This window comes from Pseudophryne corroboree, chromosome 1 (assembly GCF_028390025.1).
Source record: "Pseudophryne corroboree isolate aPseCor3 chromosome 1, aPseCor3.hap2, whole genome shotgun sequence".
Taxonomy (NCBI): Eukaryota; Metazoa; Chordata; class Amphibia; order Anura; family Myobatrachidae; genus Pseudophryne; species Pseudophryne corroboree.
Window position 1 is genome coordinate 964,232,462 of NC_086444.1, and position 26,763 is coordinate 964,259,224.

The 26,763-nt window shown below is 45.9% G+C and overlaps 1 protein-coding gene across 1 annotated transcript in view; it reads right to left on the minus strand.

The window, feature by feature from the left end:
- Positions 1–26,763, minus strand: part of RXFP1 (relaxin family peptide receptor 1) — a 589,706-nt gene that overhangs the window by 362,390 nt on the left and 200,553 nt on the right. Inside the window, exon 2 of the mRNA XM_063920473.1 lies at positions 6,144–6,287. Within this exon, the coding sequence (XP_063776543.1) occupies positions 6,144–6,287 (144 nt within the window). The remainder of the gene's footprint in view (positions 1–6,143; positions 6,288–26,763) is intronic.

Below are 26,763 nucleotides of genomic sequence, written 5' to 3' on the forward strand. Positions count from 1 at the left end.
TTACCTGAGGTGCCTTTTAGTTGTGCCTATTAAAATATGGAGAACAAAAATGTTGAGGTTCCAAAATTAGGGAAAGATCAAGATCCACTTCCACCTCGTGCTGAAGCTGCTGCCACTAGTCATGGCCGAGACGATGAAATGCCAGCAACGTCGTCTGCCAAGGCCGATGCCCAATGTCATAGTACAGAGCATGTCAAATCCAAAACACCAAATATCAGTAAAAAAAGGACTCCAAAACCTAAAATAAAATTGTCGGAGGAGAAGCGTAAACTTGCCAATATGCCATTTACCACACGGAGTGGCAAGGAACGGCTGAGGCCCTGGCCTATGTTCATGGCTAGTGGTTCAGCTTCACATGAGGATGGAAGCACTCAGCCTCTCGCTAGAAAAATGAAAAGACTCAAGCTGGCAAAAGCAGCACAGCAAAGAACTGTGCATTCTTCGAAATCCCAAATCCACAAGGAGAGTCCAATTGTGTCGGTTGCGATGCCTGACCTTCCCAACACTGGACGTGAAGAGCATGCGCCTTCCACCATTTGCACGCCCCCTGCAAGTGCTGGAAGGAGCACCCGCAGTCCAGTTCCTGATAGTCAGATTGAAGATGTCAGTGTTGAAGTACACCAGGATGAGGAGGATATGGGTGTTGCTGGCGCTGGGGAGGAAATTGACCAGGAGGATTCTGATGGTGAGGTGGTTTGTTTAAGTCAGGCACCCGGGGAGACACCTGTTGTCCGTGGGAGGAATATGGCCGTTGACATGCCAGGTGAAAATACCAAAAAAATCAGCTCTTCGGTGTGGAGGTATTTCACCAGAAATGCGGACAACAGGTGTCAAGCCGTGTTCCCTTTGTCAAGCTGTAATAAGTAGGGGTAAGGACGTTAACCACCTCGGAACATCCTCCCTTATACGTCACCTGCAGCGCATTCATAATAAGTCAGTGACAAGTTCAAAAACTTTGGGTGACAGCGGAAGCAGTCCACTGACCAGTAAATCCCTTCCTCTTGTAACCAAGCTCACGCAAACCACCCCACCAACTCCCTCAGTGTCAATTTCCTCCTTCCCCAGGAATGCCAATAGTCCTGCAGGCCATGTCACTGGCAATTCTGACGAGTCCTCTCCTGCCTGGGATTCCTCCGATGCATCCTTGCGTGTAACGCCTACTGCTGCTGGCGCTGCTGTTGTTGCCGCTGGGAGTCGATGGTCATCCCAGAGGGGAAGTCGTAAGCCCACTTGTACTACTTCCAGTAAGCAATTGACTGTTCAACAGTCCTTTGCGAGGAAGATGAAATATCACAGCAGTCATCCTACTGCAAAGCGGATAACTGAGGCCTTGGCATCCTGGGTGGTGAGAAACGTGGTTCCGGTATCCATCATTACTGCAGAGCCAACTAGAGACTTGTTGGAGGTACTGTGTCCCCGGTACCAAATACCATCTAGGTTCCATTTCTCTAGGCAGGCGATACCGAAAATGTACACAGACCTCAGAAAAAGAGTCACCAGTGTCCTAAAAAATGCAGCTGTACCCAATGTCCACTTAACCACGGACATGTGGACAAGTGGAGCAGGGCAGGGTCAGGACTATATGACTGTGACAGCCCACTGGGTAGATGTATGGACTCCCGCCGCAAGAACAGCAGCGGCGGCACCAGTAGCAGCATCTCGCAAACGCCAACTCTTTCCTAGGCAGGCTACGCTTTGTATCACCGCTTTCCAGAATACGCACACAGCTGAAAACCTCTTACGGCAACTGAGGAAGATCATCGCGGAATGGCTTACCCCAATTGGACTCTCCTGTGGATTTGTGGCATCGGACAACGCCAGCAATATTGTGTGTGCATTAAATATGGGCAAATTCCAGCACGTCCCATGTTTTGCACATACCTTGAATTTGGTGGTGCAGAATTTTTTAAAAAACGACAGGGGCGTGCAAGAGATGCTGTCGGTGGCCAGAAAAATTGCGGGACACTTTCGGCGTACAGGCACCACGTACAGAAGACTGGAGCACCACCAAAAACTACTGAACCTGCCCTGCCATCATCTGAAGCAAGAAGTGGTAACGAGGTGGAATTCAACCCTCTATATGCTTCAGAGGTTGGAGGAGCAGCAAAAGGCCATTCAAGCCTATACAATTGAGCACGATATAGTAGGTGGAATGCACCTGTCTCAAGTGCAGTGGAGAATGATTTCAACGTTGTGCAAGGTTCTGATGCCCTTTGAACTTGCCACACGTGAAGTCAGTTCAGACACTGCCAGCCTGAGTCAGGTCATTCCCCTCATCAGGCTTTTGCAGAAGAAGCTGGAGGCATTGAAGAAGGAGCTAAAAGGGAGCGATTCCGCTAGGCATGTGGGACTTGTGGATGCAGCCCTTAATTCGCTTAACAAGGATTCACGGGTGGTCAATCTGTTGAAATCAGAGCACTACATTTTGGCCACCGTGCTCGATCCTAGATTTAAAGCCTACCTTGGATCTCTCTTTCCGGCAGACACAGGTCTGCTGGGGTTGAAAGACCTGCTGGTGACAAAATTGTCAAGTCAAGCGGAACGCGACCTGTCAACATCTCCTCCTTCACATTCTCCCGCAACTGGGGGTGCGAGGAAAAGGCTCAGAATTCCGAGCCCACCCGCTGGCGGTGATGCAGGGCAGTCTGGAGCGACTGCTGATGCTGACATCTGGTCCGGACTGAAGGACCTGACAACGATTACGGACATGTCGTCTACTGTCACTGCATATGATTCTCTCAACATTGATAGAATGGTGGAGGATTATATGAGTGACCGCATCCAAGTAGGCACGTCACACAGTCCGTACTTATACTGGCAGGAAAAAGAGGCAATTTGGAGGCCCTTGCACAAACTGGCTTTATTCTACCTAAGTTGCCCTCCCACAAGTGTGTACTCCGAAAGAGTGTTTAGTGCCGCCGCTCACCTTGTCAGCAATCGGCGTACGAGGTTACATCCAGAAAATGTGGAGAAGATGATGTTCATTAAAATGAATTATAATCAATTCCTCCGCGGAGACATTGACCAGCAGCAATTGCCTCCACAAAGTACACAGGGAGCTGAGATGGTGGATTCCAGTGGGGACGAATTGATAATCTGTGAGGAGGGGGATGTACACGGTGATATATCGGAGGGTGAAGATGAGGTGGACATCTTGCCTCTGTAGAGCCAGTTTGTGCAAGGAGAGATTAATTGCTTCTTTTTTGGGGGGGGTCCAAACCAACCCGTCATATCAGTCACAGTCGTGTGGCAGACCCTGTCACTGAAATGATGGGTTGGTTAAAGTGTGCATGTCCTGTTTTGTTTATACAACATAAGGGTGGGTGGGAGGGCCCAAGGACAATTCCATCTTGCACCTCTTTTTTCTTTTCTTTTTCTTTGCATCATGTGCTGATTGGGGAGGGTTTTTTTGGAAGGGACATCCTGCGTGACACTGCAGTGCCACTCCTAGATGGGCCCGGTGTTTGTGTCGGCCACTAGGGTCGCTAATCTTACTCACACAGTCAGCTACCTCATTGCGCCTCTTTTTTTCTTTGCGTCATGTGCTGTTTGGGGAGGGTTTTTTGGAAGGGACATCCTGCGTGACACTGCAGTGCCACTCCTAGATGGGCCCGGTGTTTGTGTCGGCCACTAGGGTCGCTAATCTTACTCACACAGCTACCTCATTGCGCCTCTTTTTTTCTTTGCGTCATGTGCTGTTTGGGGAGGGTTTTTTGGAAGGGACATCCTGCGTGACACTGCAGTGCCACTCCTAGATGGGCCCGGTGTTTGTGTCGGCCACTAGGGTCGCTTATCTTACTCACACAGCGACCTCGGTGCAAATTTTAGGACTAAAAATAATATTGTGAGGTGTGAGGTATTCAGAATAGACTGAAAATGAGTGTAAATTATGGTTTTTGAGGTTAATAATACTTTGGGATCAAAATGACCCCCAAAATTCTATGATTTAAGCTGTTTTTTTAGTGTTTTTTGAAAAAAACACCCGAATCCAAAACACACCCGAATCCGACAAAAAAAATTCGGTGAGGTTTTGCCAAAACGCGTTCGAACCCAAAACACGGCCGCGGAACCGAACTCAAAACCAAAACACAAAACCCGAAAAATTTCAGGCGCTCATCTCTAATTGTTATCTGGATGGATTCCTCCTTTTTGATGGTCACTGTATTCAATGAAGGTGGCCACTAAAAGGCTTGTTGTACCAGAGTGTGCACTCTAGATGAATGTGCTGTTATGATAAGAAAGTGCCTAGTTTCATACCTCTACCGCTGGTGAATAAATCAGAATTAAAGATTTCATCAATAGTTAGACGATCATGTTGTTTAGCTGATCACATTTTACCTGTAGACTCCAATTTGTAAGATGTACCATGTGCACCCTGAGGTGATACTGAGAACAGGGATGACACATGTATTAAGAGACATAATGATGTTATCTTTCCTTTCTCATTTCAAGGTGTTTGTAGTACAAAATACAGAGTGGATGAATTAAGCAGGTCTAAAAACTGAAAAGCACACAGTACAGGATTTCAGAACTGAATACAAGAAACCCCTTTAAGGTCTTCTAATTCAGGCCTTAAATTCATTTGTTTGTCTCTATTAATGAAGGGTATTTAATTTATTTGATGCTTTTCAAGTATTTCCTAGGGCATTACTCTATGTTATGAGTTAGGATGGTTCCAATGGTAAACATGTCAGTACCTAAGAGTTTATTTTACATTTGTCATAATGCTGTGCCCTTTTACATTTGTTGCTAACATTGTAATGAGATGTATTCCACTATTAGATGGCAATGTTGGTCCTTTGGAATGATACACACACACTACTTTCTGTGTCCGGGGGCAGGATCACTCAAAGAGATTAATCTATTGCAAATATATTCCTGCAACATACTTATTAGTCATATTGGGGCCAAAATTACTTCAGGGCACATGTATATATTTAATCATAATTATAAATTAACAAGTCCTTCATACAAATAATCCTTACTACTGCTAGAAATCGCTGTGCGTTCCACTCCCTGGAACACGCGCTACTTCTGCCAGTCTGGAAGATCTGCATAAAATATAGTTTACGGATATGGGGGAAAAAAGCAGTGAACAATTACCTTGGGACATAGGAAACTGAATATTGGGCTGATGAATGAATGAAGAGGATAGATACACTATGCAACTAGTGTTTGACTAAACATGTCCATGAAGTCTAATGGTAACCTTGGTTTTCACCATAGACTCATGCAAAACGGGATTGTACTGTACATTACTGCAAGGAAACCACAGGTCACGGGCCCCAGATTTACAGTATCTTGCTAGGCGTCTACGGACAGATAGGAAAGATTGTGGCTAGAAGCTCAAGTTCTGTCAGAATACAAATCCAATTTTAGAGACAGCTCAGCCTTTTAATGCAAACAGTAAATACATGTGACCGACTGAAGCTGTTTCAGTACAAAGGAACTCATTAGTATAGCACAGAAGCTCAGATAAGCAGATGTACAGAAGCTGTTGGCCAGCACTGGTCAAAAGTGCCAAGTGGCTTTAATAGACGTCTGTTTGAGTTCACAGGAATCTCGTACCACATACTGTGCTGGGAAGAAACAAAAAAGCTCCCATTTTTGAGGCTCTGTCACTCGCTGCTCTGCTTAGCAGAGCAGTGGTGAATAGACACTGTGCGCATATGCACAGAATCTATTCACGGAGACAGGAGGGACAGGGGGCATGCCAGCAGCTCACAGAGCGCTGGCCATGCCCCCATAGTGATGTGTAATGGGGACGTGGCTTGCAATCATGGCTTTACCGTGAGGTCCCACTCCCTTCCCTTTTCTGAGACCATGCCCTCTTTTTCCCGGTGGGCGTGGCTACACCACGCAGGGAGTCCCTCTTTCCACCTCCCAAAAATTGGGAAATACTGTATGCTATAGCAATGCTGACAACTAGGTGTAACCAGTGAGCAAGACAAATAGGAACAACAAATAGTGTCGGACTGGGACATGAAGGGCCCACCGGGGGAATGCAGTTATAGGGGCCCATACTTAGGGGTGTGGCCAGCCTACAAAGGGCCCAACAGTTTTGTGGCAGACTAGTAAACACTCTTCTCTTTACTTAATTGACCTTATGGTATTGGGAGGATACAGAAAAATATGTGACCTACCACAGTTATCTTCATCGGCTTGATTTCCACACTCATCCACTCCGTTACAATGCATCAACTGAGGAAGACATTTTGTGATGTTGCCACAAGGGAAATATCCAAGAGGACAGGAGAAGTCCGATTGCTCATTATCCGAAGATGCAACTAATGTAAAGAGAAAAACGGTCATGTATCACTTTTTATATATACTGAAGTTTTACCTATTGTATAAGAAATGTATAAATGAAACAAGGCCACTGCCATAATAGTATGAACTTTTATATACATATTGTAATACTGTAATCACCAAACAAGTTATTCACTGGAACATCAATTCAATCATGAATGTTGCTGCTTACTGCGTTTACATTTATCTGATATCTTGTTCCACTTTGCAAACTCTTATATGCCCATAATCCTCACAGCAACAGTGAATCTCTGACACTAATTTAAAATGGTGGCTGCTCAATCAATTTAATGATCCTTCACAAGTGCATGAAAGGGAGGGGTCTATTCAGGCCACGTCAAGGCAACTCTGTTTCTGGCCTGGCAGCGTAATCATATCTTTGCAATTATATGGAAACGGAGATCTCAGTATTTCTATTATCATGTAGTATTCAATTCTCAATGCTGATCCTTTTCAGTGGTTTGGGGAGAATATTTTTCCTTTTTTTCTAATCTCTGACACTAGACTACCTCTCACATATAAATATGGCCAATCATCTTGTCCTAAGACCCACTAATGTAAAAACAGCCTATTTTACAAGAAATATGCCTATACTATCTACGACATGCACACTCTAATACTGCATATATTACACGTTCCTATACTTCAACATTTGTTACCATTATGTAGCTGGGGATAAACAATCCTCTTCTTAAAGGGGGTACACACGGAGAGATCCATGCTTAAATTCTGACTAGATTGCTTAGAAGCTAAGCACGGATCTCTCCATGTGTATGCCCCACAGCGATAGCGATGCACGGCACCGCGCCGCGCTATCGCCAGTGCTAGATTGGCCTGGATGCAGGCACAATCTAGCACATCGCTCATTTCACTGCTGGAAGAAATTAGCGGCTCCCACTGTCCCCACTCAGCACACATCGCGCTGTGTGCTGAGTGGGGGAGAGATGTGTGCTGAGCGTTCGTGCTAGATTGCTCAGCACTCATCTCTGGGTCCATCTCCCCATTTGTACTGGCATGTAAAGATGACTCCCACTGCACAAGTTGTTGTGGGGGATTGATCGGATTCATCATAGACAGAGGATTACATGTGATAGAGAATGGCTGAAGCCACGGTAAAGGTGAGCACTAGAGGATGATTAGCAAAACGTTTTCTGATAATATTGAAGTAATTATTTAAAATAGGTCTAATTTACATATTCAAGACCAATGTTAGTTTTGAGATTACAATATTTTTGTGCTTTCTTATCTACAGTTCAGTAATTGTGCACAAGCAGTTTTTGACATTAAGGGGGGAATGTAATAAGGTGTGAGAATCAGAAAGTGAGAGATTTTGGGAGATTTCCCCTGTTTTTTTAAAGTGACAATTTTTTACATGGCAAAACCAGATTGATATTGTGCCAAACCCCAAAAATTTCTTAAAGCTAACCAGTCAAATGTACTTTTATATGGAAAGAAATAAACTTGTTTTGATCCTTGTGCCTGGATACGAATACTCTCCCTGATGTATGTAATGTAATGTATGGGATCCTGTTAGCATACCGGTGTTTGGGATGCCGGCAGTTGGAATTCTGATGCTGGAATCTTGACACTGGTCAGAAGACCGACGAAGAAATCTTGACATCGCTCAAAATGCCAATGACAGAATCTGGACTGTTGGCATCCCGATCATAAGTATGCCATGGAGGGTTAGGGTTAGGATGTGTGTGCGGGGGGGACGGGGAGGGTTTAGGTTTTGGGAGGGTTAGGGTTGGGCACTACGGGGGTATAGATATGGTTAAGCTGCGGGAAGGGAGATGGTTCGGGTTAGACTGCAGGTACGGAGGGTTAGTGTTAGAGGGGTAGGGTTATCAGACATACCTAAAAGGTGTTGGGATCCTGACCATCGGGATGCAGCTGTCGGTATTCTGACCGGCAGCCTCTCAAGCCCTGGGATCCCGATGTATTATGTGATACTCACTGCAACAGGAACAGTTTGGGCTCCAGGCACCTGCTGACCCCCTTCTGCAAGAGCTGAAGATTTGTCCCCGGGATTTAACTCTGATGGATAACTCTAGCAAAATGACCCATATTAATGTGGAAGAAAATAGGGATCTGAACACTATGGCCCATTAAGGACAAAGAAGAGACTATAAAAAGTACTCAAGCAACTTCCAGATGCAGTTTTATGTAACTCTCTTTATCTTATTTTAAAATCCAAAATACTTTCATTAATCACTCTGCTGTGCTCTTGTCTATCTGATGTAAAGCTATATGGATGAGTCACTAATTGAATCATACAAGTCAGAATTATGGGGGCTGAAAAATGACAGAGCTTACAGTAAATGCCTGAACTAATTTTGCTTCTATAGCAAGATGTCAGACAAACTACTGACTGCTTTAGACTAAAAAAAGATAATAATGAAGAGGGAGAAGTAGGGTTCCATGAACTAAGATGATAGAGTGATTAATACATGGGGTAATGTACTTCCTACTGTACATTAGCAGTTACTGAAGAGCTGTGTGACTGTATAAAGCTGTGTATAAAGTATATACTTTATATATTTTATATATTTTTTTATATATATATATATATATATATTTTTTTTTGTGACTGTATAAAGCTGTGTGAGCTTTCAGTGCTGTAGATTGTGTGTATTTGTACAGGTGACAAATCTGAAAACTGTGTTCATTTATTTACTTATTTCCTAAAGAACATGGGCCCTCATTACGAGTTGTTCGCTCGCAAGCTGCTTTTAGCAGCATTGCACACGCTAAGCCACCGCCTACTGGGAGTGAATCTTAGCTTAGCAAAATTGCGAACGAAAGATACGCAATATTGCGAAAAGATTTATCTGTGCAGTTTCTGAGTAGCTCGAGACTTACTCTTCCAGTGCGATCAGTTTAGTGCTTGTCGTTCCTGGTTTGACGTCACAAACACTCCCAGCGTTTGCCCAGACACTCCTCCGTTTCTTCAGACACTCCCCCGTTTTTCCCAGAAATGGCAGCGTTTTTTCACACACACCCATAAAATGGCCAGTTTCCGCCCAGAAACACCCACTTCCTGTCAATCACACTCCGATCACCAGAACGAAGAAAAAACCTCTTAATGCCGTCAGTAAAATACCAAACTTCTTAGCAAATTTACTTGGCGCAGTCGCAGTGCGAACATTGCGCATGCGCAATTAGCGGAAAATCGCTGCGATGCGAAGAAAATTACAGAGCGAACAACTCGGAATGAGGGCCATGATGTTCAACCTTATGTGAATATAGCAGGAAGGGAAGAATGCCTACTACAATTAATTATTTCAGTTTGATTTTCTAATTTAATCTTAACTTTCAATATAATACATTAATAAAATATGGTATCATAATGATGATACAAAAAAATAAAAAAACATTGATGATGAGAAGTTCAAAGGGGTTCAATATGTAATCCCAATGGACGGGATGACAATGGTCAGAGACGGAATGACAATGGTCAGAATACTGATAACGGCATTCCGATCATCAAAATCCCGACAGCCCCATAGTTAAGACACTAAGGGGGCTATTTACTAAGCCTTGGAAGGAGATAAAGTGGATGGAGATAAAGTCCCAGCCAATCAGCTCCTACCTGCCATGTCACAGGCTGTGTTTAAAAAATGTCAATTAGGAGCTGATTGGCTGGTATTTTATCTCCGTCCACTTTATATCCATCTAAGGCTTAGTAAATTGACCCCTAAGGGGACTATTTACTAAGCCCTGGATGGAGAGAAAGTGGACGGAGATAAAGTACCAGCCAATCAGCTCCTAACTGCCATGTCACAGGCTGGGTTTGAAAAATGACAGTTAGGAGCCGATCGGCTGGTACTTCACCTCTGTCCACTTTGTTTTCATCCAAGGCTTACTAAATAAACCCCTAACCCTCCTCTGCCCCCTACCCTAACCCTCCCTTGTGGGTGCCTAAACCTAACCCTCCCCTTCCCGCTGCCTAACCTTAACCGCCCCTTCCAAGTGCCTAAACCTAACCCTCTCTCCCCGGTATCTAACTCTAACCCTCCTGTCCCTACACCCTAACCCCCCCTTCTAATGCCCAAACCTAACCTCCCCTCGCGCACGGCAGGATGCAAGCGCTCCAGCTGAGAGGACGATCTGGATTCCTGGCGTCTGAATTTTATGTTGGAATTCCCCCACTCGTCTGCATTCTGACGTCGGGATTGTTGCCACAAGTCGGGATTCCTGCATCTGTATTCTGATGGGAGTCAGGTGGTATAGTCAGTGCTTCCCATTCAAAGATTAAGAGCACCACATACAGTATATGTTAAATTTGTTGGGCTCCCCTCCAATACATCCTACAGGGGGAGGTCTAAGCTGCATGTAACATATCACTATTAATTGCATCATTAAGGAACCATACCCACTGTAAAATGCTGTGATCTGCAGCATTAGGAACTGCAGGTGTGGCTACAGTGACTCATTTCACAGAGGAAAACTACTATCCAGCAACCAGATAGAACTCCCCAATATTTCTGTCAGAGTAGGCAAGTATTAAGCACTGGTCATATAACTATAACCCACATGACATCCGGTCTTTGATAAAAGGTTGCACAACTGTAATGTTAGGTAAACTACCCACTCCTCTCCCATCTACATCTCTGATCTTATCTCCCTTTACACTCCCACCCGTCCTCTTCGCTCTGCTAATGCACGCCGACTCTCCTGCCTACGGATTACTTCCTTCCACTCATACCTCCAAGATTTTTCATGTGCTGCACCACTTCTCTGGAATTCCCTACCTCTCCTCCTCAGACTCTCCACCTCTCTACAAAACTTCAAACGGGCTCTCAAGACCCACTTCTTCACAAAACCCAGCCAAATCTCATCCTAACCCTCTGTTCAACGCTCTCTATGTACCCCATTTGTGTCACCCCTGTCTGTCTACCCCTCCCCTTTACAATGTAAGCTCTCAAGAGCAGGGCCCTCTTCCCTCATATGCTTATCCTTTCTTAATTTAATAATCTTCAACTGCACCAAAACCAGCAGTCTTCTGCCACCTGATACTTATTCCAGTGTCATCTGCTGATGTAACTATGTTCATTTACCCTGTACTTGTCCTATACTGTCATCAACTGTAAGTTGCTGTTTTCCTGTTTGATTATTTGTTTATGTACTCTGTAATTGGGCGCTGCGAAACCCTTATGGCGCCATATAAATAAAGGATAATAATAATAATAATAATGATTTTCAGCGACGAAAGTACTGACTGTTTATTTTACATAGGATATAAAAGAAGCTAAAGTGCTGAATTCTTCTTTCTTCTTTCAATTTTTTCTAACGTAACTTATAGAGCAGGCATTCCCAACCACGGTCCTCAAGGCACACCAACAGTGCAGGTTTTAGTGATATCCAGAGAATGGAGAAAAAAGTTGCTGCGCCTGTGTCAATCACTTATATATTATTCCAGACTAATGTCTTAATTCTCGAATTTTACAGTGCAAAAAATGTATACGTTCGCCTCTATAGGGAGTTATGTGTTACTCTCAAAATTAATAGAACAGAAAAGGAAAAATAGAGGCGCTCATTTCATTTCAACACTGCAAAAATCTAAATTCATCACAACCAAGGGGTAATAAAAATTGAATATTTATTCTTAAATTAAATGAATAAAAATATATGTACAAAACCACTTTGTTATGCACAGAATATATATAAAAATCTCAGTTAATAATCCCTATTCTCACAAATTTGCCACATATACAATAAAGTGCTCATATAAATTGCTTGTGCTACTATAACAAACAATTAAGAAAGTGATACACACTGATCAGTTATCGGCAGTCTCAGTGTATCAGCTGTTGTAACACTGTAGCCAAGACTGTTATAAACCACCAGTCAGGTAGAGCACAATTAATGAAAGAGAGTGCATATATTGAAGACAATGAATTGCGTCTTGTGAATGTTTGGATGTATGATACAATGTCTCAATGTTCCAGGAACCAATTAAATGGAAATATTTGTTGAATTACCTCTCCAGTTGGGCTAGAAGACCCGAGCGTCCTCAGGTCGATGCAAATTGCCCAATAAGCAGTGGAACGGAGGGTCTGTCCATACACTTCAGAATCCCGCAGTTGTCTAATTCTTCCCCTGGGCGTGCACCGCCCGCTGCAGTGTGTGGGGAGAGACAGGTGTGCGGCTGATTAATTCGAAGCCGCTATGGGAATCCGGCAATCTGTAATGCTTCTCTGATGCTCTCTAGACTTGTGCTGTCCGTGAGTGGTGAGAGGGAGAGAAGTTGACGTCCGGCCGCTGCCCGTATGCTGAGCTGATGCTGCGGTTACGTCCACCGTTCACCGTTCGCTCCTATAACCAGTAAATTGGAGCTGTAGACGGTATCCCAAAGCGTGCGGCAAGTGGTGAGAAAGGGGGAGGAGTCCTGACGCGTTTCGTCACGCAACACGTGACTTTTTCAAAGACTCAGGACTCCTCCCCCTTTCTCACCACTTGCCGCACGCTTTGGGATACCGTCTACAGCTCCAATTTACTGGTTATAGGAGCGAACGGTGAACGGTGGACGTAACCGCAGCATCAGCTCAGCATACGGGCAGCGGCCGGACGTCAACTTCTCTCCCTCTCACCACTCACGGACAGCACAAGTCTAGAGAGCATCAGAGAAGCATTACAGATTGCCGGATTCCCATAGCGGCTTCGAATTAATCAGCCGCACACCTGTCTCTCCCCACACACTGCAGCGGGCGGTGCACGCCCAGGGGAAGAATTAGACAACTGCGGGATTCTGAAGTGTATGGACAGACCCTCCGTTCCACTGCTTATTGGGCAATTTGCATCGACCTGAGGACGCTCGGGTCTTCTAGCCCAACTGGAGAGGTAATTCAACAAATATTTCCATTTAATTGGTTCCTGGAACATTGAGACATTGTATCATACATCCAAACATTCACAAGACGCAATTCATTGTCTTCAATATATGCACTCTCTTTCATTAATTGTGCTCTACCTGACTGGTGGTTTATAACAGTCTTGGCTACAGTGTTACAACAGCTGATACACTGAGACTGCCGATAACTGATCAGTGTGTATCACTTTCTTAATTGTTTGTTATAGTAGCACAAGCAATTTATATGAGCACTTTATTGTATATGTGGCAAATTTGTGAGAATAGGGATTATTAACTGAGATTTTTATATATATTCTGTGCATAACAAAGTGGTTTTGTACATATATTTTTATTCATTTAATTTAAGAATAAATATTCAATTTTTATTACCCCTTGGTTGTGATGAATTTAGATTTTTGCAGTGTTGAAATGAAATGAGCGCCTCTATTTTTCCTTTTCTGTTTTAGTGATATCCAGGCTGCAGCACAGATGGTTAAATCAAAATAACTGAGCTACTAATTAAGTAACCTGTGCTGAAGCCTGGATATCACTGAAACCTGCACTGTTAGTGTGCCTTGAGGACCGTGGTTGGGAATGCCTGCTATAGAGTATAAAGTAAAGACAGTATGGGGTCCACCATCCTACCATATACAGTCTGTAATTTAACACACAGGGGTTTATCACACCCCACTTACTCACCACATAGGGCTACATATAAAAATCCTTGAGTATGGGGATAGATCACGCTGTGAGGGCGGCGAATTGTGTTGCCATGGGTGGCTCTTCAACGCTGCTACAACGGCATCTCACCCCACTCATATGTAAGTGAATTGACCCCAGAGAATGTTAAATTAAAGCACAAAAAGAGATGCTGAATGCTATGTGCACTTATACATATATATTTGTTCTTAAACTAACTTGTATTAATACATTTTAAAATCTTTTTATTGCTGCAGAAATTAATATATGAATGAAATGATTTAAAAATAGCAGGGTTTAGTGATAAGGGAATAAAAATGAGGTGCTTCAGGTGTTTCATGAGGTTCAGTCATGTCTAAGCTTACCAAGCAGAATGTGCGTTGGTGTGTGCACCAACACCATTTTGCCATAAATACAAAACTATGCATTAACAATTCTTTTTTCTGCTTTAATTTATTCAGATGCATGGGAATGGCTTAAATACAGTGCTCTGGACTGGGATTGGATACTGGAATCATGTGAGTGCTAAAGCCTCTGTTGATGGCTGCAATAGAATCAATTGACCATAGGCAAACTGGCAGTGTCCATGCAGCGCCAGGCTGGAGGAACACTATACTTTATGTTGTTACTGTAACCTCCATCCACATAATGGGAGTTACAGGAAAGAGGCAGAGTACATATACAGTATGTACTGTATAATATAAAGTACTGTTTATTATTAAAAGATGTATATTAAATGTATTATTGTTCAAATATACATAAGAAATGTACACGAGCAGAGAAGGTGCCAGAGACTTTGCTAGAAACTCCCTGTGCAGTTAGAAATAACTGCCATGAGCCCTGAGCAGGGAGGAGGAGCCTGCAACAGGCAGCAGTTGAGGAGATTGTAGAGGTACCTGAAGAGAGCGGTACCTCAGTGTTACGATCCTGATGCTCAGGACAGGGGAGATCTTATGCAGTGAGTCCAGAGCACCAGGACGTGATGCTGGGATAGGGAAATGGAATGGAAATAGCCCCTAGCACCCTACCGCCGTTGTCTTACCCGTGTTGTCAATTCACGCCTGAACGACTATGGTTTCTTGGGCCCACGGCAGCCGCGTTTGAAGGGCGGATTAGGTCTGCCCAACTCCGATGCCCCCAGGTCTTAAAGAGAGACAAAGCGTGAACTGAGACAGGGTAATAACAAGGGGACCTCTAACTGAAACAACCAAGCTAGGGGCTACTAACTACCTAAAAACTAAACGTATGTGCGTCACGCCGCCAAAGGAAAAGAACTACAAAGGATACCACTGTCCACTCCCCCACACGGCACCGCCGAGTTCCGGGGAGGACAGTGAAAGCGGAAACCTCCGCAAAAGCACCAACTCAAAGAAACGCAAATACTAAGCGGCCTAGGCCGCAACACGCGGCAGAAGCCGCTACTCACGAAACCGGGCGAGAACCCCAGATGACAGTAACAGGTTCACAAGGACCAGAAGGATTCCCAGGACCGGCTTCAGAACTCCAGAATACAAGAGGGCATGGAGCAGGATCGACCAGATGCAGCTGACCAGGAACAAACTTCTACAAGGCAGGAACAGCATACAGGAAGCTATCACCGGCGTTTGTGTGAGACACTGAGGAGGCATATAACAGGGAACCCTCCAATGGCAGTACAGAGTCTAATTAATAAATGTTGTGCAGCTGCCTTGCTGCACGACCAGGGGAGAACAGGTGAGTAATCTTATGGCAACGGGGAACGAGGTCCACCTGTGGCGTCCCCGTTGCCATGGACCCGGCGGCCCTGCACGCATGGCGTCCTAGCGTTGCCAGGGACCCGGCGGCTATCGCGCGCACGGCGTCCTGGCGTTGCTAGGCGCCGTGCGGAAGCAGGGAGAGAGAGGGGCGCGGCGGCCGTGACCGCTGCTCTGTCAGGGCACGGCCGAACACCGCCGCTCCTAACAGTACCCCCCCCTTGAGGAGGGGTTAAAGAACCCCTTGAGCTGGGTTTCTGAGGAAACGCCTGAAAGAATATCTTCTTAAGTTTAGGAGCATGTAAATCCTTATCCAACACCAAAGACCTTTCTTCAGGGCCATAACCTTTCCAGTGGACCAAAAAATAAAGCCGGCCACGAGAAAGCTTAGAATCTAAAACCTTCTCCACCAAGAACTCTTGTTGCCCCTGAACATCCACTGGAGATCTATCCTGGGAAGTCCTCCGAGGAAATCTCCTGGAAGAAAAATACTGTTTCAAAGGGGAACAATGAAAAGTATTGCCAATTTTGAGTGATCTCGGCAAACGTAGCCGAAAAGCAACTGGGTTGACTTTCTTAATGATAAGGAATGGTCCAATAAATTTGGGTCCCAATCTAGCCGAGAGTTGTCGGAGCTTGATGTTGCGAGTTGACAACTACACCTTATCTCCCACCTTAAAAGTGCAAGGACGTTGGAGCCTATCAGAAAATGTATTTTCTCGGAAGGCAGCTTTCTTCAGGGCAAGGTGCACCTTTCTCCAAATCGTTCTGAAATGGGAGGTTAAGGTCAACGAGGAGACTGGAGAATGAGGGAAAAAAGAGTTGGCTCTAGGATGAAAGCCAAAGACCGAAAAGAATGGGGACTGCTTGGTGGAAGAATGACAAGAGTTATTATAGGCAAATTCAGCTAAAGGAAGAAATTCAGACCAATCATTCTGAAGTTTGGCCGAATACAACCGTAAATACTGTTTTAACGACTGATTAACTCGTTCGGTTTGTCCGTTAGATTGTGGATGGTACCCAGATGTTAAAGAGAGTTTCATATTTAATGAGGCACAAAAACGTTTCCAGAAACGGGCGATGAATTGCGGACCCCGATCAGAGACAATATCCCTGGGCAACCCATGGAGCCTGAACACATGGCGGAGAAACAAGACTGCCAACCCTTGAGCAGAGGGTAATCGGGGAAGAGCAATGAAGTGAGCCATCTTACTAAAACGATCTACTACCACCCAAATGACTCGAAATCCGGCTGAAAGAGGAAGGTCCACCACGAAATCCATGGATATATGTGACCATGGCCTGAGAGGAACGGCTAAAGGTATGAGTTGCCCGATCGGCAACGAATGAGAAACCTTATGCTGTGCACAAACCTGACAGGAATGGACAAATTCCCTTACATCTTTAGAAAGATTAGGCCATCACACCGAGCGAGAGACTAACTCCAAGGTCTTAGTGATACCTGGATGACCAGAGACTTTGTTGTCATGAAACTCAGCTAAAACAGTGCCTCTCAAAAATTCAGGGACGAAGAGACGATCAGCAGGAGTAAGTTTGGGAGCCTGCCGTTGAAGCTGGACTAACTGAGTAAATAAATCCTGTGTGAGGCCTGCCCGGATGACAGATGATGGAACTCTGGGGGTAGTAGCAGGATGGCTATAGTGAACCGGAAGGGCATCAGCTTTCGTATTCTTGGAACCGGGCCTGAAGGTGATAATAAACCTGAAACGAGTAAAAAACAATGCCCAACGTGCCTGCCGAGCATTAAGCCGTTTAGCTGACTCAATATACTGCAGGTTCTTATGGTCAGTAAACACTGTAATGGTATGCCTAGCTCCCTCCAGCCAATGCCTCCACTCCTCGAAAGCCCATTTAACTGCCAGCAATTCTCGATTACCAACATCATAGTTGGATTCTGCGGAGGAGAATTTCCTGGACATGAAGGCACAAGGGTGTAATTCCTGAGACTCCGGATCTTCCTGAGAAAGGATAGCCCCCACTCCAACCTCTGAGGCATCTACCTCGACTATAAAGGGGAGCTCCGGGTTAGGGTGCCTGAGAACAGGAGCCGAGACAAAGGCCTGCTTCAAGGCCAGAAAGGCAGACTCAGCTTCAGGCGACCAATTGGAAGGGTCCACTCCTTTTTTAGTCAATGCTACTATAGGAGCGACCAAATCAGAAAAGGTATGAATGAAACGCCTATAATAATTTGCAAACCCTAAAAAGCGCTGAATTGCTTTTAAATTCGTGGGTTGCGCCCAATTAAGGATGGCCTGGAGTTTTTTCGGTTCCATGAAAAACCCCTGGGGAGAAATAATATACCCCAAGAAGGACACTTCTGTGATGTGGAAATCACATTTCTCCAGTTTAGCGTATAAATGATTCTCCCGTAGTTTTTGAAGGACCAGTCGCACATGGGTAATATGTTGTTCCATAGACTCAGAGTAAATCAAAATGTCGTCTAAGTAAACGACTACGAACTTCCCTAGAAAGTCACGAAGAACATCATTAATGAGGTCTTGAAATACCGCAGGAGCATTTGACAGCCCAAACGGCATCACCAAGTATTCATAATGACCCGACTGTGTGCTGAAAGCCGTCTTCCACTCATCCCCAGATCTTATTCGGATGAGATTGTAAGCTCCTCTAAGATCGATCTTAGAGAAGATAACGGCAGAGCGTAACTGATCAAACAGTACTGAAATCAATGGCATGGGGTAGGTGTTTTTAACAGAAATTTTATTCAGAGCCCGAAAATCAATACATGGTCTGAGCGACCCATCTTTTTTCTCAACAAAAAAGAACCCTGCACTCAAAGGAGATTTCGAGGGCCCAATGAAGCCTTTTTTCAGGCTCTCCTGAATATAATTATCCATAGCCGTGGTTTCCGGCCTAGACAGGGCATATAATCTCCCCTTAGGTTAAGTGGCACCTGGGATTAAATCAATAGCGCAATCATAGGACCGATGGGGAGGCAGAATGTCCGCATTACGCTTGGAGAAAACATCGGCAAAATCCTGATATTCCAAAGGAATAAGTTCTGGGGTAACTGCCGCAACCCGGACTGGATGGGAAATACACTCCTTTACACAAAAGGGACCCCATTGGGAAATCTCCCCAGACCGCCAATCTATGGTGGGATTATGAAAGGCAAGCCAGGGATGACCCAAAACTACTGGAACTGCCGGACAATGTGTAAGGTAAAATTCTATTTTTTCTGAATGTAGGGCCCCCACTGTCAGTTGTACTGGAGGTGTACGGTGAGTAATTACCCCATTGGAAAGCGGACCACCATCCAAGCCGTGCATGGTGATACATGTATCCAAAGGTATCTGCGGAACGCCTAAAGCCTTAGCCCAACCTAAATCCATGAAATTTCCTGCAGCTCCACTGTCGACGAAGGCCGACACCAACGAACTGAGGCTACCAAAGGAAATCTTTACAGGAACTAATAAAGAATCATTAGAGGAGATTAACTGCAGACCCAAGTGAACCCCCTCACAATTCACTTGGTCAGAGCGGTTCCCGGCTTATTCGGGCAACTGCGTGCGATATGACCCTTGCCACCACAATACAAACAAAGACCAGAATTTAACCTTCTGGTTCTTTCCTCTGGGGACAGCCGGGAGAGACCCATTTGCATGGGCTCCTCGAGGTCCTCAGGGAAAGTATACACACATGGACTAGGCCTAAAAGTTGTTCCTCTTTCAGCCCTCCGCTCTCGGAGACGACGATCAATTTTAATAGCGAGCTCCATGAGTTTGTCTAGAGTCTCAGGAGCGGGGTACTGAAGGAGACTGTCTTTAATAACTTCAGACAAACCGAGGCGAAACTGACTGCGCAGGGCCGGGTCATTCCAGCCACAGTCGTTCGACCAACGGCGAAACTCGGTACAATACGCCTCTGCAGGATTTTTACCTTGCTTAAGGGCACGCAGGTGGCTCTCAGCTGATGCTTCTCTATCTGGGTCGTCATATAAAAGGCCTAAGGACTTAAAAAAGGCGTCTACTGATAACAAGGCAGCATCATCCGCTCTTAGCCCAAAAGCCCAGGTCTGTGGATCACCTTGGAGTAAAGACATCACAATCCCGACCCGTTGAGACTCAGTACCAGGGGAACGGGGCCTTAAACGAAAATAAAGCTTACAAGCTTCCTTAAAATTAAAGAAATCTTTTCGGTTACCTGAAAAACGGTCAGGTAAATGCATTTTTGGTTCTGGAACCATACTCGGGGAGGCTCGCAAAAGATCTTCCTGCGATCTCACCCGAAGAGTAAGGTCCTGAACCATCTGAGTTAATTCCTGAATCTGGTTGACCAAAAGCTGATTGGGATTTGGCCCTAAAACTGCCGGATTCATGAGGCCGAATTTCTAGGCCCACCAATACAAAGGAAAAAGAATTATACCCCTTTTTGTGGGCCGGTGATAATGTTACGATCCTGATGCTCAGGACAGGGGAGATCTTATGCAGTGAGTCCAGAGCACCAGGACGTGATGCTGGGATAGGGAAATGGAATGGAAATAGCCCCTAGCATTCTACCTCCGCTGTCTTACCCGTGTTGTCAATTCACGCCTGAACGACTATGGTTTCTTGGGCCCACGGCAGCCGCGTTTGAAGGGCGGATTAGGTCTGCCCAACTCCGATGCCCCCAGGTCTTAAAGAGAGACAAAGCGTGAACTGAGACAGGGTAATAACAAGGGGACCTCTAACTGAAACAACCAAGCTAGGGGCTACTAACTACCTAAAAACTAAACGTATGTGCGGCACGCCGCCAAAGGAAAAGAACTACAAAGGATACCACTGTCCACTCCCGCACACGGCACCGCCGAGTTCCGGGGAGGACAGTGAAAGCGGAAACCTCCGCAAAAGCACCAACTCAAAGAAACGCAAATACTAAGCGGCCTAGGCCGCAACACGCGGCAGAAGCCGCTACTCACGAAACCGGGCGAGAACCCCAGATGACAGTAACAGGTTCACAAGGACCAGAAGGATTCCCAGGACCGGCTTCAGAACTCCAGAATACAAGAGGGCAGGGAGCAGGATCGACCAGATGCAGCTGACCAGGAACAAACTTCTACAAGGCAGGAACAGCATACAGGAAGCTATCACCGGCGTTTGTGTGAGACACTGAGGAGGCATATAACAGGGAACCCTCCAATGGCAGTACAGAGCCTAATTAATAAATGCCATGCAGCTGCCTTGCTGCACGACCAGGGGAGAACAGGTGAGTAATCTTATGGCAACGGGGAACGCGGTCCACCTGTGGCGTCCCCGTTGCCATGGACCCGGCGGCCCTGCATGCATGGTGTCCTAGCGTTGCCAGGGACCTGGCGGCTAACGCGCGCACGGCGTCCTGGCGTTGCTAGGCGCCGTGCGGAAGCAGGGAGAGAGAGAGGCGCGGCGGCCGTGACCGCTGCTCTGTCAGGGCACGGCCGAACACCTCCGCACCTAACACTCAGGAGCTGAGAGGATGTGAGAGACAGAGTTCGTGCTCTCAAGAGAGGAGACAGGTCCTGTATGTAAAGAGACAGGACCCTTGCAGCTTGAGGCAGCAGGAGAAGGAGCATCAATATAGGCGGCAGCACTGACAAGTATCAGTGACAGCCAGAACAGTGCTCAGAGGACAAGGGTGTGGAGCGGCATCAGCGTTCACGTGCCTGCATTTCCCTTCTAGAGGAGGCTGTACAGTAAGTTGTGGGAGCTATATGGCTTGCACCTGAGCCAGATTTACAAGCAATATATGAGCCAAAGGGTACATGGGAGCATACAGGTGCAGCAGTATAAACTCTTGAAAATGTTGTGAGTTTTGATTAGAGATGTGCTGAAAAGTTAGCCAGGTGAGGCACTGCCTCACCTGCCATAGACTTTTTACTCCACAGTTTTGGCTATAAAAATGATTAGAATAATGCAAAGTAGATATTTCAAACATATTCTTTGTATTTTTCATATACTTTATACAGTAAAAACTCTAGCACAAAAGTTAGTATGACAGGAAAGGCTCTGCCTCACCTGCCTCACCCCACCGCAGGTCACTGAGCTATAGTACACAGCTAATTAATGGAGATGACCAGTGCTGCATAAAGGAGAGGTCTGTACGAACTCACTACATATCTCACACATCAGAGGCCAGATAGTAACGGGGTGGCCAGCGCTTACCTGTCTTTACCAGCAGAATTCAGTAGGCTTATAACTTGTGACTGAGCCAGCACATTGTAACAGGTTTATATTTATACACTACTCTGCTGCAAAACCTGCATGTAATATAGCCCTCCACTGACTGAATAAAAGGGCTTCTAGCCACCTGTAACACAGGACAGAGGGCTCTGCAAACTTAGGCATAGACAGAGCTGCACCTTACAGTAATATGAAAAAGAAGGAGAAACAGCTGATCTAGTTATCACCTGAAGTGAAGCAAAGAACTTACATTATATAGAGCTAAATTACTTTCTCCAATATAATAGCACAGCAACTTTATTAGATACATCTTATTTCCAAAGACAAATCCTTGGGACTACATTAAACTACATCAGGAGCCATATGACCACAGTCCATCTAACGAGGAACCTATTTCAGTCAGGAAAGGGAGTGGAGAGCTCATTAAATATACAAATAATATATATGCATATATCATACTTACCGATATTCTGGCTGCTCTCTGCGGGAGAGAGCAGCCAGGTTGGCTCAGCAGGCGGGCAGGGGAGGCTGTGATGTAAAGGAGGGGGTGGCCGGAGGTGGGACAGGGGCGGAGCAAGGACGGGGCAGGGGCGGAGCAAGGGTGGGGTCACAGTGACACATCCTTTAAGCCACGCCCCCCGCTCTGTAATGCCGCGATCACCGGCATTACACTGCAGGGGGCGTGGCTATGATGACGCAATTCAGCAAGAATCGCGTCATCGACTGCCCGGACCGCCCACTTTACACACTAAGTGGGCGGACGGGCAGGGGGGACCCCGCAAATCGGGAGACTTGCCTGCTCTTCCGGGGGGGCCGGGAGGGTCACCCGATTTTCGGGAGCCTCCCGGCCATTCCGGGAGAGTAGGCAAGTATGGCATATATATGATCTACTAACTTCATAGCTGAGAACCAAGTACATTCTGCATGATAATTATATTCTGCATTTCTATAGATTGAAAGCTTGCGAGCAGGGCCTTCCTACCATTATGTCTGTCTGTCTTTGCCCAGTTTTGTTCTATAACTGTTGTTCTAATTGTAAAGCGCAACGGAATATGCTGCGCTATATAAAAAACTGCTAATAAATAAATAATAAATAAATAATTACCAGTCCAAACATAAGTAACTGACCAAGTAAGAATGAGCTTGACATGTGGTAAGGAATGTAACCACTCACAGTATGTCTGCAGGACTGAAAGAAATTTAGGATGATTTCTCCTACAAGGGACGTGATATGTATTAACTGAAGGGGTTCACTACGATATGCTGGCGGTCGGGCTCCCGGCGACCAGCATACCGGCGCCGGGAGCCCGATCGCCGGCTTACCGACAGTGTGGCGAGCGCAAATGAGCCCCTTGCAGGCACGGTGGCGCGCTACGCTATTTTATTCTCCCTCCAGGGGGGTCGTGGACCCCCACGAGGGAGAATAAGTGTCGGTATGCCGGCTGTCGGGATCCCGGCGCCGGTATACTGTGCGCCGGGATCCCGTCAGTCGGCATACTGAAGACCACCCAACTGAAGATGTGTCGTGTTAATGTTGTAAACGTGTAAGGGAAAAACGGTACCTGTTGTAAACTAGACATAGCAGTAAATTCATGCAATAGTTGTACGTAGATAAATACTTTAAACTGGTTTAACCACATTGGATAGCACTGAGTTACTGAGGTGACCCCTGGATATATAAATGTAGGTCGCTGTTGTGTAATATAATTCTATTGCCTTATTTCCTCAGTGCTACCCAAATTTAAAGGATTGTACCCACATTGTGTTGAAAGCTTTCATATATGTATACAGCAGCTGTATCTATCTTTCACTTACTGAGGGTTTCATGTGGGTACGGTGAAACAGGGGAGTCTTAACCAAAGGACATTAATAAATCTATTCATGAAAATACAAGAGAGATTGCAAGTGGTTATGTATGTAACAATATATATTAAATGTTATATACATAGTATCTTGGCATTAAGATAAACAATATTCATCGGTGGGTTTTCCCAAGTAGGCCCCATGACATACATACCTACATTGTAAGTCTCCTCTCCGGGAGAAGCCCGGAGAGGAGACGCTGCAGGTGTCTTCGGGGGGGCGGGGCTGGACTGTGATATCACTAAGCCCCGCCCCCCGCATATCGAAATGCCGCGATTCGCGGGTCCGCGGGAAGGGGGCAGGGCTAAAATGACGCGATTTGTGTCATTTTAACCCCTTCTGCACCCGACGGACCCGCGAATGCGGGAGGTTATCTCTCCATCCTGCTCGCATCACTAGGGTGCGAGCAGGATGCGGGAAACCTGCCCACTCTTCCGGGGGTGCGGGGGGCTACACCAACCTATCCCTGACCCAGCGGCGGAACTAGAGAGTGGTGGGCCTAGCTGCATATGAATTCACACACACACACACACACACACACACACACACACACACACACACACACACACACACACCACCCTTTGCACCCGCCAGCACCTACACCTCGATTTTGAGTGGGCCACTCTGAAAAGTACAAGAGATTTAGATGGCTGAACATTTCAGTTTTAATATAACACAAGTCAAGTTTAAAATATACACATGCCATTAGAGCCACATCTGCCTCTTTCTATGCCATCAACCTCCTCTGCAGGACACCAGCATTTGTCATACATGTCCTCATGCTCACCAGCTACTGACAGTAGTGCCCCTTACTCACATTACGCCACACAGTATGAGTCGAAATTCATATTACGCCACACAGTATGAGCCAAAATTCACATTATGCCACACAGTATGAGGCAAAATTCACATTATGCCACACAGTATGAGCCGAAGTTAACATTACCCCACACAGTATGAGCTGAAAGTCACTTTACACCACACGGTATGAGCCGAAATTCACATTATGCCACACGGTATGAGCCGAAATTCACATTATGCCACACAGTATGAGCCGAATTTCACATTACCCCACACAGTATAAGCCAAAATTCACATTACGACACACAATATGAGTGTCATCTATATTTCTATATGCTAATACTAAAAAAGAGGTGGTGCTACAATACCAATCTTATCATTGTATATAAATAAAGTTACTAAAAAGGAAAGAAAGAGATCTATAAGTGTACTCTGGAAACAAGTGAATGCTAACATATTTATGTGGTCCTTCTTTATTTTTTTATGAGTGCATCCACAGATATTTTTTTTTCCTTTAGGGAAGGGTGTGTGTGTGTGTGTGTGTGTGTGTGTGTGTGTGTGTGTGGGGTAACTTCATGCATACATAGTAATAGCATATATAGTATATACATGCCCCCTGGCTGGCCTGGCCAAATACAGTATGATTTTTTTTTTTTAAAGAAAATAATGAGATATAAGAAAATGCACTCATTAAAATAAAAAAAGAAAAGGGATATATATATATATATATATATATATATACACATATAAGCTGAGCCAAGCATTCAGTAGTTTCCTGAGTGCACCGATACACTATACTGTAGGTGCACTCAGGAAACTACTAAATGCTTGGCTCAGCGTGCGTGTGTGTGTGTGTGTTTAAAAAAAATAGAGCCAAAGTAAAAAACAATAAAAGAAAAGAATGACAGAGTATCACCCTCTGCTGTCCCAGGCTCTGCTGTGTCCTCCACTCCGGCAGCGGCTCCGAGTCCTCCTGAGAAGAACGCTGCCTGAGCTGGGCCTGCGGCGCTGGCGGGACAGCAGTGGCAGGGCACACTTAGAGCCGAGTGGGAAGGGAGGGAGCACCGTGTGACACCGATACGTCACACCAAGAGGCGCAGCCTGACGTGAGTCCCCTCTGTGCGGCCACTATACACTTGCTGCTGCACATAGTGTACATCGTCCGCGGCGGGAGACGGGCGCTGCAGGGGGGAGCGACGGCACAGTGATTATGCTGTAGCAGCTGTGGCGTGTGGGGGGTGCCGGACATTAGGGGGTGCCTGTGCGCACCAGGCACCCCCCGTGCGCACGCCTATGAATACTTGGATGAAGGCACTTCGTTTTAAAGGAAGCTCATTTGTTAAATTTACAACTTATTAGCCTGGTTATATGAAGAGTGGGTTACATTACAACAGGGGCATCTTGATATGGCTGGCCAGTGAAGGCATACCAGCTAGTAATCAGCAGCACAGAGTGCTGTAAGAGGATCTGAGGACCTGCTGTGTGACAAAGATTAGTCTACAATATATACTGTAGAGGTATAGGAAATAAACAAAGTTGCTTCACTGGGTGTAGGCAGGGCCGGTTCCGGGGCTTCTGGCGCCCCGGGCGGCATTAGGGGGCGTGGCTTCGTACAGGGGGCGTGGTCATTTACGCCCCCTGAACAGACTGAAATGATGTGCGGTGCGCGATGACGTCATCGCGCATCCGCACAGTAAAGGACCTCTCCACGAAGGGAAACTAGTCTAGTTTCCCTTCCCAGCGGCAGCGGGGGGGGGGGAGCAGCAGCCAGCGGCAGCAGGGGGGCAGCGGGCAGCGGGGGGCACACAGCAGCAGCGGATCTTGCCCTGGTGCGGCGCCCTCCGGATGGCGCCCTGTGCCCTCCGGAAGGCGGCGCCCCAGGCAAAAGTCCTGCTTGCCCGTGGCAAGATCCGCTACTGGGTGTAGGCAAGCCTATATCACTCCAGGGTTTACCCTGGACACTGAATATAGAACCGAGTATAGAGAGGTGGTGTGATACAATGGCCGTATATAGGGTGTCATTCCTACCCGATTGCACACTGCACTTTTTTGCAGCCGTACAATCGGAATGGAACTGAGCATGCGCTGCGGCTGCAATGCACAGGCGCGTCATTACTAGAGATGAGCGCCTGAAATTTTTCGGGTTTTGTGTTTTGGTTTTGGGTTCGGTTCCGCGGCCGTGTTTTGGGTTCGAACGCGTTTTGGCAAAACCTCACCGAATTTTTTTTGTCGGATTCGGGTGTGTTTTGGATTCGGGTGTTTTTTTCAAAAAACACTAAAAAACAGCTTAAATCATAGAATTTGGGGGTCATTTTGATCCCAAAGTATTATT